At 47.7% G+C, this 19,963-nt stretch overlaps 1 protein-coding gene across 1 annotated transcript in view; it reads left to right on the top strand.

The window, feature by feature from the left end:
- C18H16orf70 (chromosome 18 C16orf70 homolog) overlaps window positions 1–19,963 on the top strand; it is a 37,033-nt gene that overhangs the window by 12,926 nt on the left and 4,144 nt on the right. The window contains exons 4-11 of the mRNA XM_031657974.1: window positions 1,808–1,891; window positions 6,508–6,551; window positions 7,659–7,738; window positions 8,030–8,124; window positions 9,375–9,475; window positions 15,100–15,319; window positions 15,707–15,790; window positions 19,565–19,647. Coding sequence (XP_031513834.1) covers window positions 1,808–1,891; window positions 6,508–6,551; window positions 7,659–7,738; window positions 8,030–8,124; window positions 9,375–9,475; window positions 15,100–15,319; window positions 15,707–15,790; window positions 19,565–19,647 — 791 coding nt within the window. The remainder of the gene's footprint in view (window positions 1–1,807; window positions 1,892–6,507; window positions 6,552–7,658; window positions 7,739–8,029; window positions 8,125–9,374; window positions 9,476–15,099; window positions 15,320–15,706; window positions 15,791–19,564; window positions 19,648–19,963) is intronic.

The raw sequence follows: 19,963 nt of genomic DNA, 5'->3' as shown, positions 1-19,963 counted from the left end.
GAAAGTATAGGAAAATCCAGATCCTGGCACATTCCTCCTCCAAGCAAGATTCCTGAGAGACTAAAATGTTGCTTCACTCTGCTTACTTCCATGGAATGGCTCTCTCCAAAATGGAACTTTGTGTTCTGGGTTGATACTGGTAATCCAAGGTCAGAGTTCATTGTTCCATTATCTTGCTTGAGACCTAATGGTTTAGACATTCATATAGACCTAGAAAATTATAACATTCTTCCTTTAGTTTTTGTCAAGCATGATGGTACTACCTGGGCCTGCTGCCTTGTGGGGATCATTGGGATGGAAGGAAGCAACCTGCACTAATCCCAAAAGACTCTTAGGAGAGAATTTCTCCAATAAGGCCAACACTAGCAGTGACTTGTGGCCTTCCAGCCTGTGTCTTTGTCTCTGATAGCCATATCTCCATCATTCACTTTGTCTAACTTGAGAAGCTCTATAAAGAAACTAAACTTTTGGCTGGGCGCAGTGGCTCACACCTGTAATCCCAGCACTTTGGGAGGCCGAGGCGGGTGGATCACGAGGTCATGAGATCGAGACCATCCTGGCTAACACAGTGAAACCCCGTCTCTACTAAAAATACAAAAAAATTAGCCGGCCGTGGTGGCGGGCGCCTGTAGTCTCAGCTACTCAGGCGGCGGAGGCGGGAGAATGGCGTGAACCCAGGAGGCGGAACTTGCAGTGAGTGAGATTGTACCACTGCACTCCAGCCTGGGCAACAGAGCAATACTCCATCTTAAAAAAAAAAAAAGAAAGAAACTAAATATTTTGAGCAGCTATGTGTTAAAGAAGGGTGGGGTTTTAGATGGTGTTTTTCTTTCTACTATTGGGCAGCCTCGATCAGGGCTGTGGAGAATCTTCAGACATTGAATCCTTGAATTAATTGAATTGGACCAGAAGCACGCAGATGAGGCAGGCACAAGAGGAGAGTGCTGTGTGCTCGGTATTGGGCTAGGTGCTTTCTGACCTACTGTCTCTGTCCTCCTAGCAACCCTGGAGGGAAGGGATGAAGGTATTCCTATGAAGAAACCAGAGCTTAGAGAAGTTTTGAGAGTTACCTAAGGTCACCAGGGTTCTATTCACTGCTTTGTTCTGCTACTCCCCTTCCCCAGGATTCAGAGGGGGCAAATGCAGAAATGTGACTCTTTAGATCTTAGATTTAGGCTTTTCAGGAAGAAGCACATATGAAATGGGATGGGAGGTTGGTGGGAGAGAGAAGAGGGATAAGAGGGTCATCTCATAATCAGATCACAGTATATTTCTTTGTCCTAGAATTTGATCTAAACCATCAAAGAATAAAAATGTGTTGCCTGTGGATGGTACGAACAGCCCGAGTGTGAATGGATGTAGGTTCAGCTGATAGGCGTAAGCAGTATCTACTGAGTTTAGATCCTGGACTAGGCCTTTTCACATGACGTGTATTCCTCACCAACTGCTCTGTAGGTTCGATGGCAATGAACTTCATACTGCATATGTGGACCCTGGATCCTGAAAGGAAAATGACCTGTATACTCATATAACTTTGTCCCTTTTCCCAGGTATTTTTACTCAAGCCCAGAAGGGAGAGGCTCTTTTCATCCGATATTAAGAAACAGCAGCTGCAGGCTAGAAGTAAAAAAACACCATGTATTCATGCAGCAGTTTTCTTCTGGTTTCCAAGCATCATTAGCTGGAGGAGAGAGGGACTGCCTGCACTTAGATATTCCCTGTGTGTTGCATTTATATTGTAAGGCTTTCAGTAGGTGTTCGGTGAATAAATCAGTTACTCAGAATGTGTTTTATTTTTGTTTTGTAGTCTCCTCTAAGCCATGACCTCATTCTTAACCTGACTCAGGACGGGATCAAACTACTGTTTGATGCTTTCAATCAGAGACTTAAGGTAACTATAAATGACAACTAATGTTTCATGTCCAGCTGGGCCAGTCTTTCTGGAGCTGATTAGTATGTGCTATTGTGAGATGTTTCAAAAACTTATAAGTAGGTGTGGACTTCTTTAGTTCAGAGATCACTACAATGTAGGGAACTGAAGCTGTGCCCGTTCCCCTAAAAAGAGGGAAAATGGAAGTGGTTGGGATGGTCAAAAAGAGGCTGGGAAGAGCTGCTTTCCCAGGCTCCAGAGGGGAAGGTGAAAGAGTGTTGAAGATTTGGGAAACATGCTGTGGGGAAGGGGCTTTCATGTCCAGGAAAACAAGATAGTTTTACTTTATTCTTTTGTCAAACACTAACTTGGTTAGAAAATGGAAACTGTTCTTCCTAGAATGCTGGGGCTTGGGTTAACAACACCAGCAATGAGTTGATTCTTTAACCCTGAGGAGGAAATGTAATAAAACAACTTACTAATATGTGGGGCTATCTTAATTGGCATTTGAGTGCAATTTGCTAATACCTGTTTCAGTCCAGTCTATTTTTTTGTTTTATTTTGTTTTGTTTGAGATGAGGTCTAGCTCTTTCACCCAGGCTGGAGTGCAGTGGCTCAATCTTGGCTCACTGCAACCTCCACCTCCTGGGTTCAAGCAATCTTCTGCCTCAGCCTCCTGAGTAACTGGGACTACAGGTGCACACCACCACACCTAGCTAATTTTTTGTATTTTTAGTAGAGACGGGGTTTCACCATGTTGACCAGGCTGGTCTCAAACTCTTGACCTTGTGATCTGCCCGCCTCAGCCTCCCAAAGTGCTGGGATTACAGGCATGAGCCCCCGCGCCCAGCCCAGTCTTCTTTTTTTTTTTTTTTGAGACAGAGTCTCACTCTGTTGCCCAGGCTGGCATGCAGTGGGGCAATCTTGGCTCACTACAACCTCTGCCTCCCAGGTTTAAGCAATTCTCCTGCCTCAGCCTCCTGAGTAGCTGGGACTACAGGTGCGTGCCACCACGCTCGGCTAATTTTTTGTGTTTTTCGTAGAGACAGGGTTTCACCATGTTGGCCAGGCTGGTCTCGATCTCTTGACCTCATGATCCACCCGCCTTGGCCTCCCAAAGTGTTGGGATTACAGGCGTGAGCCACCGTACCCAGCCCAGTCTGTTTATAATATACTCTGTTTATAAATGCCTGGGCCTCACAGGTTAGCCATGTGACACCAGAGTCATGCCTCAAAGTCATGAGGTTGAATGGGCCCTGGGCAGTGGCATGCCAGAGTTGTTGTCCTTGGGTTACGGAGTAGCCTTTCCAAAAGACTTGGGTACTTCCCAGTTCTCATCATCCATGTCACAAGTGAATTGCTAAGGAGAGAAAACAGAATGTGGAAAGAAAATCAGTATGTGGAATTAGAATTCCTCATTCTATCCTGTCTTCATGGCCAGAAGTTCCACACTGGGAAAGGGCAGAGGATGATCATCAATATGGCATAATCACTAATTGGGGGGAAATTAATCTAGTAACATGGAAATGCCTTTACAAGTAGTCATTTCCCTTTGACTTGGTAAAAGTCCACTTTAGAAAATGTAACCCAGAAACACTGGGGGAAGGTAATGGCATTTCGTGGTAATGAGAAGCTGGAAGTAACCTAAATGGGCAACAAAAGGGATGGCCAGCAGCCCATAGAATCACAGCATGGTGAAGACAATGTCATGTTTAGTGAGTGCTTAGTACATACTAGGCACATGGCTGGGTGTTTCACACGCATTTTCTAATTTAATCCTAACACGCCTGTGAGTAGGAACTGTTTACTAGCAAGACAACCGAGGGACAGAGAGGATAAGTAGGCTACCTGATGCCAGGCTTTTAACTCAATATTGACAATATGTGGTAGCTGACCACTTAGGCTCTGTTGATGGGTCTGGGAAATAAATGAGAAAAGCTGAAGAAATGTACAGAAGTGTGAGGAATGGGAAGTACCTTTGGATAGGAAAGGAGATAAAATCGAACCGGCAATCCTCTTCTGCTTTCTGTGGGATCCCCATGAAGGAGGGACTGGGGTCCTGCCTGAGTCTTCTGGAAACTGAGCAAGTAATCACCCAGATGTTTTTGGTTGGCACCAGCGTGACCTGACCTGTCTTCCTGCCCTTCCATCCAACACCTTGAGAATCCGCCTCTTCTGATGCTGCCTCCTACAGTTGCTCCCCACCCCCTGCCTCAAGCCTAAGAGAGACAGCCCTGTGGAATGAGGCTTTATAAGTCACAACCTTTACAGCCACCTGTCTTTTCCATTTTTATCTTGGCTGCTGCCACATCTCATCCCCTCTGGGGAAATCAGGAGCTTCTGTAGCCCAGAGGTGGAAAATTATGGGTTTTAACCTTCCCAGGGGCTTGTCCCTGTAGTGCAGCAAGCTCCAAGAGATTAAATCTGCTTATTGATGCTCCTGGTGACATGAAGGACTCCAGGGTGGCCAGCACTCTGGGTCCATTGCCACAAGTACTGCTTTGTGCCCTGTGATTAGCTCTGGCCCACTCTTTTCCTGTTGATCAGGCAGGGTCGAAGCACCTATATGTGTTGGATCCATATGGCTGTTGGCAGGTGGGGTGCCAGTGATACAGGAGGAATATCGTGCAGGCTCACTTGCACAGGGCGGGTGGTGGGAAGCTTTGGGGGATGATTGGCCAGCTGTAGGGATAGAAGTGAGGGAGGTGAGTGCCTGCGCCTGCTATGAGCCTTCTGGCTGAAGGTAGAGGCCCTCTGCTAGACAAGCCTCAGTAAAATGGCATGCCAGTTTGGCATGGTATACTCCCATGCCCAGATATTCTGAAGGGGACAGTGGCTATCTTCTGAATCATAGCTGTTCCCCTGCCCTTCCTTCCACAGCCCCTCCTGGCACTTCTTTTCATGCTTTCAAGCTTCACACCAGGCAGAATTGCCTAACATGAATTGAACACCTTCCCTATGCAAATTAACGAGTCCCTCAAGGGGCTTAACTTAGTGGACCAGTTAATAGAATACACAAGTAGGGAGGAAAGGGTTCATTCCAGTGCTGTGATGGCCTAGCAGAGGGAGCAGTTCTTTCTAGCAGATAGGATCAAAAGAGCTACATTGTAGGCAAGAAGTTTCCAATTTGGTTCAGTGTTGTGGTCTCTAAATAAAGTTAGGGATAGGGTCTCTGGCCAAAAGTGAACCTACTATCTATTATGTCTCAGTTTCTGTGGCAGTGCCAGATATTCCTGCATACAATGCCCCACAGCCTCTTCCACAATCAGGGTCAGATTGGCAGGACAAACATATTGAGCCAGCTCTGCTTGTGTCTCCACAATGAGAGCCAAACCTCCCAGCTGGAGGATGGTAGATGGTGCTCTGAGCCCCTACTTGTGCTGCTGGCTGCCAAACCCTTGACACCATTGCATGGAGGATTTCATAGTGCTTATTACTTGGCACCACTGATGGCGGAGTGTTAGGTGATGCTTTTTCCTTTATCTCTGCCCTGCCCTGAGTTCTTTGAATTTCATCTGAGGCTGAACCCGTTAAAGAGCAAGCTTCACAAAGGTCCTGAGGCTTTCTTGTTTCAACCAGATCCTCTTCATCAGGGACATAACTGAATACTGTCACACTTGTGTGACAAATATTATGGCTTGCTTTCTAACGGGATAGACCTCCCCCTCCATCTTTTTGTTTTGTAAACAAAATCAACTTCAAAATAAGCTTCCTTCCTTCCTCCCTCCCTCCCTCCCTCCCTGCCATCCTTCCATCCATCCATCCATCCATCTCACTCTGTCGCACAGGCTGGAGGGCAAGTGGCATGATCTCGGCTCACTGCAAGCTCCAACTCTCGGGTTCAAGCAGTTCTCCTGCCTCAGCCTCCTGAGTAGCTGGGATTACAGGCGTGTGCCACCACACCCAGCTCATTTTTGTATTTTTAGTAGAGACAGGGTTTCACCATGTTGGTCAGGCTGGTCTGGAACTCCTGACCTCATGTGATCCACCCACCTGGGCCTCCCAAAGTGCTAGGATTACAGGTGTGAGCCACCGTGCCCAGTGAAAATAAGCTATTTTCAAAAGCAACCTGACCTGGGTTTTAAAATGCAGCAAAGTATGAGATGGGAGGAAGGGAGCTTAGTGTCCAAAGCAGAGCCTTAACAAGCTTCATGTCTGTGGAAGAGATCATTGTCCTATAGGGTGGTGTGTGCTCCAGCCTGACCCAGGAGTGGATTGCATGTAAGAGCCTTGACCCAGAGCATCCATGGACATCTGTTGAGCAGTCCTCTAGGAGAGGGCGAGGAGGTTATGCTGTGTGTTTTCTCCTCAGTTTCAAAATGAGAACAAAGGACTGTCGTGGTGGCTCATGCTTGTAATACCAGCACTTTGGAAGGCTAAAACAGGAGAATCATATGAACCCAGGAGTTTGAGACCAGCCTGGGCAACATAGTCTTTTAGTTTTGCTAGGATTCTATCTCTACAAAAAGTTTTTTTAAAAATTTTAAATGAGAACAAAAGACAACATGCAGTGCTTCCATAAAATTTCTATTAGTAATAGATTTTTTTTTTTACTAGTTATTCTATAAATGTATTTTTAATTGTTTTTAGTCTCTCATCACCTTCAGAGCATTGACAACTCTTAAACTTTTTTTTAGGTGATCGAAGTGTATGATTTGACTAAAGTAAAGTTAAAATATTGGTAAGTTTTCTCCCCTGCTGGTATATGTCACACTTGGTATAGACAGTCCATATATACTACCTTCATTAAGTTAGTAAAGATTCACATCTGTCACAGATGTGAATTATAGCCTGGTGCCATGATTTCCTGAGGCAACCTTCAAGCCTGCTCAGTTTCCTGGAGAAGAGAAGTAAACCTCATTAAGAATACGTGATGTGTTTAACACTTCACGTATATGTCATCTAACTTAATCCACTCAACAAAGCCAGACCTCAGCTCAGAGGTGATATGACAGTCTCCTCGGTCATAGCTGCCCTCCCTCTGACAGCCTCTCTTATCACCTCTTTTCATGTTTTCATGAGTAATAGAGATGGTACAAACCAGATAGGTCTGACTCCAAATCCTATGCTGAAGAGAATGCCAAAGAGACCACCATTTTAGAGCTCTAATGTACTTTTTAGAATTACAGCGGGAATGACATGCACAATCCAAAGTTGTTGATCCTCCATTATGGCAAGGCAGCATGCCCCATCTAAAAATCTAGAATACTCTTTCTTTTTTTTTTTTTTTTTTTTTGAGACGGAGTCTCTCTCTGTCGCCCAGGCTGGAGTGCAGTGGCGCCATCTCGGCTCACTGCAGCCTCTGCCTCCTGGGTTCAAGCAATAGAATACTCCTTTCAGTAAGTCTCCTTAACTGGCTTCCCTTTCCCTTTTTGAGGGTGTGAAGAGGACCTGATTCCTGGGGCAGGCTCAGGCAGTTTTGCTGATAGAGGAGTAGACAAGCAAATGTGTGGTACCACTGGCCCCTGCAGGTTCTGGTTGTCTTTTAGTTTTACTGGGGCTTTCATACCTCAGAGTCTGGTGGCTTCTCTTCTCTACCCTCTTCTTAAGAGTCACTGGTGTCTTAAAGCCCCAGAGGATCAACTGTGTGTATCAGCCTCATGAGAATTGACCTTCTCCAGACCTCATTCTCTTATTTAAAAGTTCTCTAATTAAACTTTGTATTTTGATATAATTAGAGACTCACCTGCCTGCATCTTAAAAATAACTCTCCCAGCTACTATCATCTCACATGATCTGTGAGCCCATCTTGTGAAGCCTAGTATTAAAAAATATTTTTGTTTTTCAGTGGCGTGCATTTTAATTCTCAGGCCATAGCTCCTACCATTGAACAGATTGACCAGTCTTTTGGCGCAACCCATCCTGGAGGTAAGCCAAGTCCATCTGATTCCTCTGGTCATCAGTGGCAGTTCATAGCAATAAACCTGCCCAGTAGTGCCATCCCACCCCACTTGCTGGAGTCAGGCTCCCATAGGATTGTGGGGTTGGCACTTGGGTGTGAAGGAAAGATCCTCCCCCTTGTTTTCAACTCAGTAGGTCAGTTCAGAAACAAGCCACAAGGAAGGTGTTGTCAGTCATCACTCCCTGCCAGGCTGGTTTATGTTAGCCATTTCAGATGCCAGTCAACCATGTTATTTTCTTCTCCCCCACCCCCAACAGTGTACAACTCCGCTGAGCAGCTCTTCCATCTCAACTTCAGAGGACTGTCTTTCTCTTTTCAGTTAGACTCATGGACCGAGGCTCCAAAGTATGAGGTTAGCCCTTCCTGTCCCCTGGTGTTTGTTGCCCAGTGTCTGTGTGGTATGGCTCAGCAGACGGTGTCATGGGATGGGGATAGAGGAGTGGGTATTAGATAGGCAGACTTCCTTTGGTTTCCATGTATTTGAGCTCTTTACGGGACAAGGAAGGGGCAGAGTGGGTGGGACTGACAGAGGAAGAACAATGCTCAGGCTGGCATTCCCAGGAAGAGGATATTTGCCACCATGGAGTGAGGTCAGGCTCACTTTTCAGAGATAAGTTCATTCATTCCTTATTTTCAAACTCCTAATCAGCAGTTTTCCTGGTTACCTAGAATCTGGAGATTTCATCCTCTGGATTTTCAATTACCTTTATTTTTGCAGACATTTCATTCATTCTTAGGGCTGTGAAAATGATAAGCTTTCATAATGCTTATTTTAATTAAGGAAGCATTTCTGCATTTTCCCCTATGAAGAAAAGGAAAACTGACCGGGTGTGGTGGCTCACGCTTGTAATCTCAGCACTTTGGGAGGCCAAGGCGGGAGGATCACTTGAGGTCAGGAGTTGGAGACCAGCTTGGCCAACATGGTGAAACCCTGTCTCTACCAAAAATATTAAAAAAAAAAAAAAAAAAAGGCCGGGCGCAGTGGCTCACGCCTGTAATCCCAGCACTTTGGGAGGCCGAAGTGGGCGGATCATGAGGTCAGGAGATCGAGACCATCCTGGCTAACATGGTGAAACTCTGTCTCTACTAAAAATACAAAAAAATTAGCTGGGCATGGTAGCGGGCGTCTGTAGTCCCAGCTACTCAGGAGGCTGAGGCAGGAGAATGGCATGAACCTGGGAGGCGGAGCTTACAGTGAGCCGAGATTGTGCCACTGCACTCTAGCCTAGGTGACAGAGCAAGACTCCATCTCAAAAAATTAGCCGGTTGTGGTGGTGCATGCTTATAGTCCTAGCTACTCGGGAAGCTGAGGCAGGAGAATCACTTGAACTCGGGAGGTGGAGGTTGCAGTGAGCTGAGATCATGCCACTGTACTCCAGCCTGGGCAACAAAAGAAAAGGAAAGGAAAACCAAGCAGAATTAAAGGTGGACTTGCATGGTTTTGGGGAGTTTACTGACCCAGAGCCAGAGAGCCAGGTTTGAGGATGTGCTTTGACCCTTTGACCTGAGCAGCTCTTGAAGACTATGAGTGACAGGGAAGACCAGAGCCTGAGTCCCATGACCTGTAGTGCCCTAAGTAAAACTCTTGACCTTTGTTTGCAGCCCAATTTTGCCCATGGCCTGGCTTCTCTCCAGATACCCCATGGAGCAACTGTAAAACGAATGTATATCTACAGTGGCAACAGCCTACAGGATACCAAGTAAGTGTAAGGAGCATGAGTTTCATGCTAATGCCTAGGCAAATGCTTAGGATAAAGCAACCAAGCATCTGCTTCATCTCAGCATGCACATAGGCCTGCTGTGTGCTTCCATAATAGCTTCGTGAGCAGTTTCCTGGGCAATGTGTTTCCTGAGAGATGCATCCTGTGGGTTCGCAGATGCTACTGGACTCTCCCCTTTTTCCTTTTTTTCTTTTTTTTTTTTTTTTTTGACTGGCGTTGAGGTCTCGCTACATGTCGCCCAGGCTGGAGCGCTATGTTGAGCCAGATCTCAGCTCACTGCAAGCTCCACCTCCCGGATGTGTCCCAGTCCATTCTCGCTGCCGTAACAGCCTCCCGAGTAGACTGGGACTACAGGCTGCCCACCACCTCGCCGGGCTATTTTTTTGTATTTTTTTAGTAGAGACTGGGAAGTTTCACCGATGTTAGCACAGGCATGGTCTCAGTATCTCCATGCACCTGCGTGATCCAGCCCGTCTTAGAGCCTTCCTCAAAGTGCTGGGATTACAGGCTTGAGCCAACTGCACCTGGCTTGTGTTTTGTTTTTTCAGAGATCAGAGTCTTGAGGTCTCTGCTTGCCCAGGCTGGAGTGCAGCTGGCCGGATCCCTCAGCTCACTGCATAGCATCCGCCTTCCGGGTTCACGCCATTCTCCTGCCTCATGCCTCCCGAGTAGCTGGGAACTACAGGCGCCCAGTCCATCTCGCCACGACTAGTTTTTTGTATTTTTTTAGTAGAAACGGGGTTTCACCATGTTAGGATGGTCTCGATCTCCTGGCCTCTTGATCCGCCCGTCTCGGCCTCCCAAAGTGCTGGGATTACAGGCTTGAGCCACCGCGCCTGGCCCCCTTTTTTTCTTTTTTTTGAGACAGTGTCTTGCTCTGTCACTGAGGCTAGAGTGCAGTGGTGCGATCTCAGCTCACTGCAACCTCTGCCTCCCAGATTCAAGCGATTCTCCTGCCTCAGCCTTCCAAGTAGCTGGGATTACAGGCGCGCATTACCACACCCAGCTAATTTTTGTATTTTTAGTAGAGACGGGGTTTTACCATGTTGGTCTGGTCTCGAACTCCTGATCTCATGATCCACCCGCCTTGGCCTCCCAAAGTGCTGGATTACAGGCATGAGCCACCGCACCTGGCCAGCTCTCCCCTTTTTTCTACCTTTTGTTTTGTTTTGTTTTAAAAGAGATGGTCTCATTCTGTCATCCAGGCTGTAGTGCAGTGGTGTGATCATAGCTTACTGCAGCCTCAAAACTCCTGGGCTCAAATGATCTCACCTAAGCCTCCCAAGTAGCTAGAACCATAGGTACGTGCTACCATGCCCAGTTAATTTTTGTGTATGTAGAGATGGGTCTTTCTGTGTTACCCAGAATGGTCTTGAACTCCCGGGCTCAATCAATCCTCCCTCCTTGGCTTTCCAAAGTGCTGGGATTACAGGTGCAAGCCGCTACACCCAGCTTTTCTCCCTGTATTGCCGAGGCCTGTGTGCTGCAGTGGAATACTGTGGCCTTGAACTCCTGGACTCAAGCAATCCTGCCTTAACCTCCTGAGTAGGCTACAGGCACGCACCACCATGCCTGGCTCCCTTTTTCTACCCTTAATGCTAAGTTCTCAACGTAGGCAAGCAGACGGGACTTGTTGAATTGTGGTTTGGCCACACTTTGTCAAGAGTTTTGCCAACCATGAGCAACAACAACAACAACGAAAAGACAGGGTTGGCCAAGCGCGGTGGCTTATGCCTGTAATCCCAGCACTTTGGGTGGCCAAGGCAGGCCGATTACCTGAGGTCAGGAGTTCAAGACCAGCCTGACCAATATGATGAAACCCCATCTACTAAAAATACAAAAATTAGCCAGGCGTGTTAATGCACGCCTGTAATCCCAGCTACTCAGAAGGCTGAGATAGGAGAATCGCTTGAACCTGGAAGGCGGAGGTTGCAGTGAGCCGAGATAGCGCCATTGCACTCTAGCCTGGGCAACAAGAGCGAAACCCCATCTTACAAAAAAAAGAAAAAAAGAGTTGTCACCTTCAGTAGCTGGTCTCTCCAGGATCCATGCCTCATTTTGTGACTTTCCCATGCGTGGCCAATGTCGGCTGCTTTTGGTTGTGAATTGTGCTTAACGGGACTGGGAGCTTCAGTGTGGAGTTTGTTCCCATAAAGATAGCTGAGAACCTTCATGGAGCTCATAGCCTAACCAACCAGCATTTGTTTTCCTGCATCAGTCTCTGAGGCATTTTTGTTTGTTTGTTTTTTGGGGGGTTTTTTTTGCTGCTTTTTTCTTTATTTGAGACATGGTCTCCCGCTGTCACCCAAGCTGGAATGCGGTGGCACCATCATAGCTAAGTGCAGCCTTTAACTCCTGGGTACAAGGAATCCTCCTGCCTCAGCCTCCAAAGAAACTGGGACTACAGGCGCACATCACCACCACACTCAGTTAATTCTATTTTTTTGTAGACATGTGGTCTCCCTGTGTTGCCCAGTCTGGTCTCAAACTCCTAGCCTTAAGCGGTCCTCCCACCTCAGCCTCCCAAATGGGTCTTAATTATTAAGAATCTGGTATATAAACTCTGAGCCCACTTCTGTGAATGATTAGATAGTTCACAACCTCCAGGTTAAGAATTTCTTAAAATGTGATTTTCTAGCCAAGACAGAACAGCTACTTAAAGGAGTATCACACTTGAGCTGTGGTTTTGGGGTTTTTTGTTGTTGTCGTTGTTATTTTTTGAGGCTAGAGTGCAGTGGCACGATCTCAGCTCACTGCAACCTCTACCTTCTGGGTTCAAGCAATTCTCATGCCTCAGCTTCCCAAGTATCTGGGATTACAGACGTGTACCACCACGCCAGGCTAATTTCTGTATTTTTAGTAGAGATGGGGTTGCACCATATTGACCAGGCTAGTTTCAAACTCCTGACATCAAGTGATCTGTCCGCCTCAGCCTCCCAAAGTGCTGGGATTACAGGTGTGAGCCACCGCGCCCAGCATGAGCCATGGTTTTTGAGAGAATTGAGATGTGACAGCAAGGTCAAGTGATTTAGTATGTTTTTGCCCAAGAGGATCACTGCTTGAAACAGCAGGGTGGTCAAGGACCAGGGTCATTAATCATCCCAGATGACAGCAGGAGGAGCCTGTTAAGGGTGGACTCCCAGCCGATTATGTCTGCCACCTTGTACAGCACATTCCCAGCAGTCACACTGCTCACTGCTTACACTGTCAGCAGGGCAAACGATTTGTTAAGTCAGGGCCTCAGAGGGTTATCGTCTTCACTGAGAGTTTCCTGTGGCAAGCACAAGTTTCTTGACCCACTCATTTCTCATATCCTTCCTTATGGAATATGGCTGCAGTGATGGTTTTAATGCAGGGAGTCAGTTCAGCCATCTGGGTCTCCACAATAATTTGTAGAAAGATACACTCTGGGGAATCACAATCTAAAAAGTAGCCTGAAACTGGGGGTAATTCTACCTAGATATACTTCAAGCAGAGGGAGACAAAAGAGAAGACTCACCTGTAAAGGGTTCCTTCCCTGCAGCCCCCATCTGTCATCCACACATATCTGGCACCTGAAGAAATGTGTTAGGCCACTGGATACTTTGGGCCCACAGTCCAGCTTGACAGGACTTTTGGTGGGTTCTATAGGTCACCCAGGCTTGCCTAAGCCTTTATTTGCCCCTCAGTGTATACTTGCTGAGAATAGAGATTCTTGGGTTAGTTGAACTCAGTACCTAGTTATTTCAGATTTGGGTTCTCTAAACCTTCTGTATATAGCAAATGGATTGTTACACATGAGAGAACTTTGACAACTGTAAAGCCTTGTGCTGAGTAAGATGGTGTCAGTGATTATCATGGCACCAGGAATTACAATCCTTCTCAGATTCTTTGCTTCCTTTTTTTTTTTGCTGGGGGCTGGGAGCAAAACGCCTTGTCTCCCCCTCCACAAAATGGGGAAATGTTTACTGTTGGGGTGTCTATTACTGTGCTACAACCACTTCTACATCTGTATGTTTGTGTGTGTGTCATTAACTGTAATCATTTCTGAAATGTTGTATTAGAAAAAGTCAGAGCTTAAAGATTCTTCCCAAAGAATAAACTTTTGGCAAATCAGAAGGTCTTTTATTCCTCTACTTAGCTCGTTTGTCCCTTTTGAGTGATAATGGCTCTTGTCTGGGTTGGAGGGCTCTGTCAGGTGTTTTTGTAGAATTAGGGAGTCAAGTAATGCATGCTTCACTCTACTTGTTGATAGAGCAGTCTTAGAGGTTCAGTGTCTCTATTAGGGGTTACCATTGAGAGTACTTTTGTATCTTTTTTTTCTTTTTCTTTTCTTTTCTTTTCTTTTTTTTTTTTTTTTTTGAGACGGAGTCTCGCTCTGTCGCCCAGGCTGGAGCGCAGTGGCCGGATCTCAGCTCACTGCAAGCTCCGCCTCCCGGGTTCACGCCATTCTCCTGCCTCAGCCTCCCGAATAGCTGGGACTACAGGCGCCCACCACCTCGCCCGGCTAGTTTTTTGTATTTTTTAGTAGAGACGGGGTTTCACCGTGTTAGCCAGGATGGTCTCGATCTCCTGACCTTGTGATCCGCCCGTCTCGGCCTCCCAAAGTGCTGGGATTACAGGCTTGAGCCACCGCGCCCGGCCTCTTTTGTTTTTTTTTTTTTAAAGACAATGTCTCACTCTGTCACCCAGGCTGGAATGCAGTGGTGTGATCTTAGCTCACTGCAGTCTCTGCCTCCGGTGCTCAAGTGATCCTCCCACCTTAGCCTCCCAAGTAGCTAGGACTGCAGGAATGTGCCACCACGCCTAGCTAATTTTTGTATTATATTTTGTAGAGCCAGGGTTTCACCATGTTGCCCAGGCTGGTCTTGAATGCCTGAGCTCAAGCAATCCACCCCGCTTGACCTCCCAAAGTGCTGGGATTATAGGCAGAAGCCACCGTACCCAGCCAAGAAGTACCTCTTAACATAAATCTTTGCATCTTACCATAGTTGTGTGATGATCTGATTAAGGTCTTCTCCAGCACACATAAGCTCCAGTGATGGAGCTTATGGGGAAGAAACAGCACTGCCTTTTTTTTTTTTTTTTTTTTTTTTTAGACTGTCTCTGTCACCCAGGCTAGAGTGCAGTGGTGTGATCTTGGCTCACTGCAACCTCTGCATCCCGGGCTCAAGTGATCCTCCCACCTCAGCCTCCCAAGTAGCTGGGACTACAGACACCCAACACCATGCCCAGCTAATTCTTGTATGTTTTTGTAGAGACAGGGTATCACCATGTTGCCCAGGCTGGTGTCGAACTCTGAGCTCAAACAATCCATCCACCTTGGCCTCCCGAAGTGCTGGGATTACAGGAGTGAGCCACCATGTCTGGTCAGAAACTGCACTGCTTTTGTTCACTTTTGTTTCTTCAACATCTAGCACAATGTCCTAGCACATGGTAGGCAATAAAATAGTTAGTGAATGAATAAGTGAATGAAGTCTTCAGAGCTTCATGTCACATGTGGGGGATTGAATAAGTCCCTGGCATTATTTTGAATAGATAGTGATCTCTTGTACAGTCTTAAGCCCTGGTGACCTGATGTTTCTGCTTACATGCAGTCTTGCCCCTTGCCAGACCTAATAATGTAGCATGAAGCCAGTAGCTTCTCTGGGGCCCCCAGAGAGGGTCTCTGGTCCTAACCATAACCTGACAACCTCTCTCTTGTTTTTTGCAGGTTGTGGACCTGGCCTATTAGCAGATGCCAAGATGCGGGTATTTGAACGTTCAGTGTATTTTGGTGATTCCTGCCAAGATGTTCTTAGCATGCTTGGCTCTCCACACAAAGTCTTCTATAAATCAGAAGACAAGGTAGGGGAATTATGTTGCAGTCTCTCTCCCTCTTTTTTTAAATCAACACCAAAGTAAACTGTTTGCTATTTTCCCATAGAAGTTGTTCTAATTAAAGCTAATGGTAAAGTACATTGAAAACTGTTTTCTAACCCCTGTAGTCTAATTACCCTGACTCTGTCCCTCTCCATAGTGCCTATCTTTCCTTGGAGACCAAGGCAGTCCATAATCAATGATAGCTGGCCCCCTCTCCTCCTAGACTGGTCAGCACCAGGAGCTGAGACTCCCCACACTCTTGCTTGTACCGCAGCTTAATGTTACTCATGGAACACAATTTGTAGACTTTATGTTAATCCAGAACTATATTAGAGGGATGGATTTTAATTTATGGTTATTTTTTCCCTACAGATGAAAATTCATTCTCCTTCCCCTCATAAACAAGTTCCATCGAAGTGCAATGACTACTTTTTTAACTACTTCACTCTTGGAGTGGTAAGTTGTGATTCCTCAGAGAAGCCCTTCATTTCTATTGGGGTGGACAGTGCACTTTTGCAGATTTGTGTGTCCACATGCAGCTGGAACCATGGGCATTGGAGAACCTAGTGCCAGCTGGCTTTGCCCAGGGTTGTTTTGCATAGGCTCTGGTACTCCAAAGTAGACCTTTCCCGCAACCAGGATTGCTCAGGAACGCTAGGTTCCCTGGTACATATTGACTTCTTTTCTGAGAGAAATACGTTCCACAGATGGAGGCCTTGGAAATCATTCAGATTAAGCTGTTTGGGGAACTGCCCTTTTGTAAAGCATAGGACCCTCTTCTTGAGTCACAAAATGGAGACTGAAAAGGCTTGGAGACGTGTGAGGTGTGCTTGTATATTTTTAGAGGACACCCCAGAGGCATTGCTGTATCCCTGTGCTCTCTGGTTGTGCTTATTGTGTATCCAGGGAGCTGGATGTAGCTGGTAGCTGGCCAGTGCAGACAGTCCAGCTGGTGGGTAAGATGCAGACATGAGAAATGATTGTGTAAACAGTGTTTCAGCAGGAAACATCTCAGAGGGCAGGGCTGGCCTGGACCATGGGTCTTGTAACCTTTGAGTTTTCTAGGGTCTGAGGTCCTGAGGCAGCAAAGAGTAGATTCCAGAGAGCGAGTGAGGAGAGACTGAGTCTGTCCAAGTGGGAAAAACCAAACACAGGAGCCAAGAGTAGTAGTGTAGCTGCTATCGGGTCATGAACTCCTGAGAGTAGGATGGCGGCAGGAGGGAACAGTGCTGTTGCAGCTGGACCTCTGGTTCAAGGGCCAGTGATGATAGTATCTCAAGAACTTTAGGGTGTTGCTTTTCCAGCTGGAAACTTCTGTGGCCGGTGGCGCCTTTGCCCCAATTTTTGCTTGGTCCCACTGGGCTCATTCCGCTCACTCAGCCTGGCAGGTTGCGCTTGGCTCACGCTACCGCCCTGGATCCCATGCCTGCCAAGGGCAAACCAGGCATGGAATGGCAAGGGGTGTGAGCGAGTGAATGTGGCGTCCAGCCACTGCGCCCAGCCAGGCACACTGACTGCTGTGGTGGGGCGAGCGGCTCCAGGCGCCAGCATAGGCACCGGCTCCATGTAAGGGTAAGGCTAGATCACATGTACTGCAAGCAGCTTCCATTGCTGGCACCTGTGTCTGGACAAGGAGAACGCAGTGACGCCCGGAAGCTTGGAGACACCAGGAACCACAGAGCCCCAAACAGGGTGTCACAGCTCTGGCTCGGGGAGCTCCTAGGTCTGGGCTTCCTGAAGAGCTGCAGCTCTTCTTGTTGCTCGCAATGGGGAAAGCGGGGCAGGGCATTTCAGCCCTATTTATGTTACACTTCTTTCAGTCCCACCATTCAGTGGGTCCCAAGTTCTTGTCCTGCGTCCAGGAAGATTGAGGTATGCAAACAGCTGGAGGGTAAGCAAAAAGGAGAGGAGCTTTATTGAGCAACAGAACAGTTCAGAGGAGACCCATAGTGGGCAGCTCCTTTCCACAGGCAGGTCGTCCTTATAAGTGTCCAGCTCTCAGCAGAGAGAATACCCATAGTGGGTAGCTTCTTTTTTTTTTTTTTTTTTTTTTTTTTTTGAGGCGGGGGGTTCCTTTTCGCCCCGGCTGGAGTGCAGTGGCCGGATCTCAGCTCACTGCAAGCTCCGCCTCCCGGGTTCACGCCATTCTCCGGCCTCAGCCTCCCGAGTAGCTGGGACTACAGGCGCCCGCCACCTCGCCCAGCTAGTTTTTTGTATTTCTTAATAGAGACGGGGTTTCACCATGTTAGCCAGGATGGTGGGTAGCTTCTTTCTGTAGGCAGGTTGTCCTGAGGAGTCAAGGAGACCTGAAGTGGGTAGCTCCTTCCCACAGCTGGTAGTCTTGACGTCTGTCCAAGTCTGGCTGAATCCAGGGTTTTTATGGGCTCAGAAGGGAGGAAGTGCATGCTGATTGGTCCATGAGCAGGCCCGCAAAAAGCACCATAAATTCTCACTCCACCCACAGATTCTACCCAGAGCTGGCAGCCCGGCCCCCAGGCCTTAGGCCATCCCTGGCTTGAAGGTGGGGTTTCACCTGGGACCCAGCCCTTTCCGCCCAGGAGCCCTTCTGCTTCCTACCACCATCAACATGCCATCCATGGTGCCCATGCTGTGCATGCCGAGGCAGCAGGGGGCTAGTGTGTGTCAGTGCCCCCCTGAGCGTGTGTACTCCCAGCCAGGTTGCGACAGCGCCTGGGCTGAGCCACAACTTTGCTCCTCCCCAGAGCAGGCACCGGGAGTGGGGAGAGGCTAGGGAGTAGAAGCAGACACTGTCAAGCCTGCCAGGGCAAGGGGCCTTCTGGGGCCCTGAGAGTGCAGGGATGCCAGGGTCTGAAGCTGCAGCTGGGAGGCTGCAGTTACACCGAGGAGCATGGGCTCCTGCCCTGCCAACTCAGTAGAGGGCAGGGCTCTCACCTGTTCCCAGTTCCCACAGACTCTGCACAGTTCTATGGGAAAACAGGTCCTGGCCACACTTCTCCTGCTGCAGTCAGCATCCTCACAGCGGCCGCTCCAGATGGGCCATTGCTGCCATCAATAGGTGACAGGGAAGATGGAGAGAAGGGACTGGCCACAGTAGGACTTAGTTGGCTGTGGGTACGGGGGTAGAGTCAGAGGTGATCCTGAGGTCACAGGCCCAAGCAGTTAGATAGATATGAAGCTGGGAAGGGTAGGGGATAGGAGGGAAGTATTCACTGGGTGGCATCAAATCCAGGTCCAAGTCCTGGAAAGAGGTCAGGCTCTAACTTCAGTTCCTGGAGTTGCTGACTCCCACAGAGTGTGTAATGGAAGCCAGGAGGATCTGATGGATCGTGGAATTCAGAATAGTCAGGTGGCCTTGAGCCAAGAACCAGGTGACTTGGCCAGCATGGTGGCTCACGCCTGTAATCCCAGCACTTTGTGAGGCCAAGGTGGGTGGATCACCTGAGGTCAGGAGTTCGAGACCAGCCTGACCAATATGGTGAAACCCCCATCTCCACTAAAATTACAAAAACTAGCCAGACATGGTAGTGTGCGCCTGTATTCTCAGCTACTGGGGAGGCTGAGGCAGGAGAATCGCTTGAACCCAGGAGGCAGAGGTTTCAGTGAGCCAACATCATGACACTGCACTCCAGCCTGGGCGACAGAGGTGAGACTCCGTCTCAAAAAAAAAAAAAAAAAAGAGGTGACTCTCAATCTTCTTGGTAGCCTTAGAGCCAAAATCTGCTCTCAGTTAGATTTTTTTTTATCAGGTGCCATTGGCAGGAAGGATCTCCCTTACGTTTTTGTTCCTAAGAACTGGTAGCTGCAGCCCCTGTGCCTGTCAGGTCTGTAGATGGTTGGGTCCCCACTTCATTAGCCTGGTCAACATGGTGAAACCCCGTCTCTACTAAAAATAAAAAATTAAAAAAAAAAAACTAGCTAGGCGTGGTGGTGAGCACCTGTAATCCCAGCTCCTCGGGAGGCTGAGGCAGGAGAATTGCTTGAACCCAGGAGACGGAGGTTGCAGTGAGTTGACACGGTGCCACTGCACTCCAGCCTCGGTGATACAGTGAGACTCTGTCTAAAAAAAAAAAGAAAATGTCTAAAAGCTGATTGGCCTGTCCCCTGGACTGTTGTCTGGAAGAAGGTGATGCCTGCAGGCATTCTCACTGTGGAGTGGAATGGATGTCCCAAGTTGGGCATGCCCTTGGAAAGGCCTCTGCCCTGCCTCAGTAACATTCCCTCCTTGAGTACCCTTGTTTTCTATTCCAGGACATCCTCTTTGATGCGAATACACACAAAGTGAAGAAGTTTGTTCTACACACCAATTACCCTGGGCATTATAATTTCAACATGTGAGTACACCTGTCTGTACCTTCCCCTCTGTAAAGTGAGTTTTGGACTGAAAACCCCAGGAAAGAGCTTGTGGCTTTGGGTGTTCACTAATTTATCTACATGTGAATTCTTGCTGTTTCATGGGAAGTGAATTTCCTGAGTGCTTGCTGTGTTCCTGGCACAGGGTCCAGTGCCTTATATCTCTCTATTTGAACCCATTTTATAAATAGGGAAATCGGTTCAAAAAGCTGATGTCTTATCCAAGGTCATAGGCTCTCCAGACCCCAGGGCCAAGATCTTTTCTGTTTGACTTCCATGCCTAAATCTGGCCTCTCT

The sequence above is a fragment of the Papio anubis genome, chromosome 18 (genome assembly GCF_008728515.1).
Source record: "Papio anubis isolate 15944 chromosome 18, Panubis1.0, whole genome shotgun sequence".
NCBI classification, from domain to species: domain Eukaryota; kingdom Metazoa; phylum Chordata; class Mammalia; order Primates; family Cercopithecidae; genus Papio; species Papio anubis.
The sequence above is the reverse complement of the archived record's forward strand: the minus strand, read 5'-3'. Positions and strand labels throughout refer to the sequence as shown.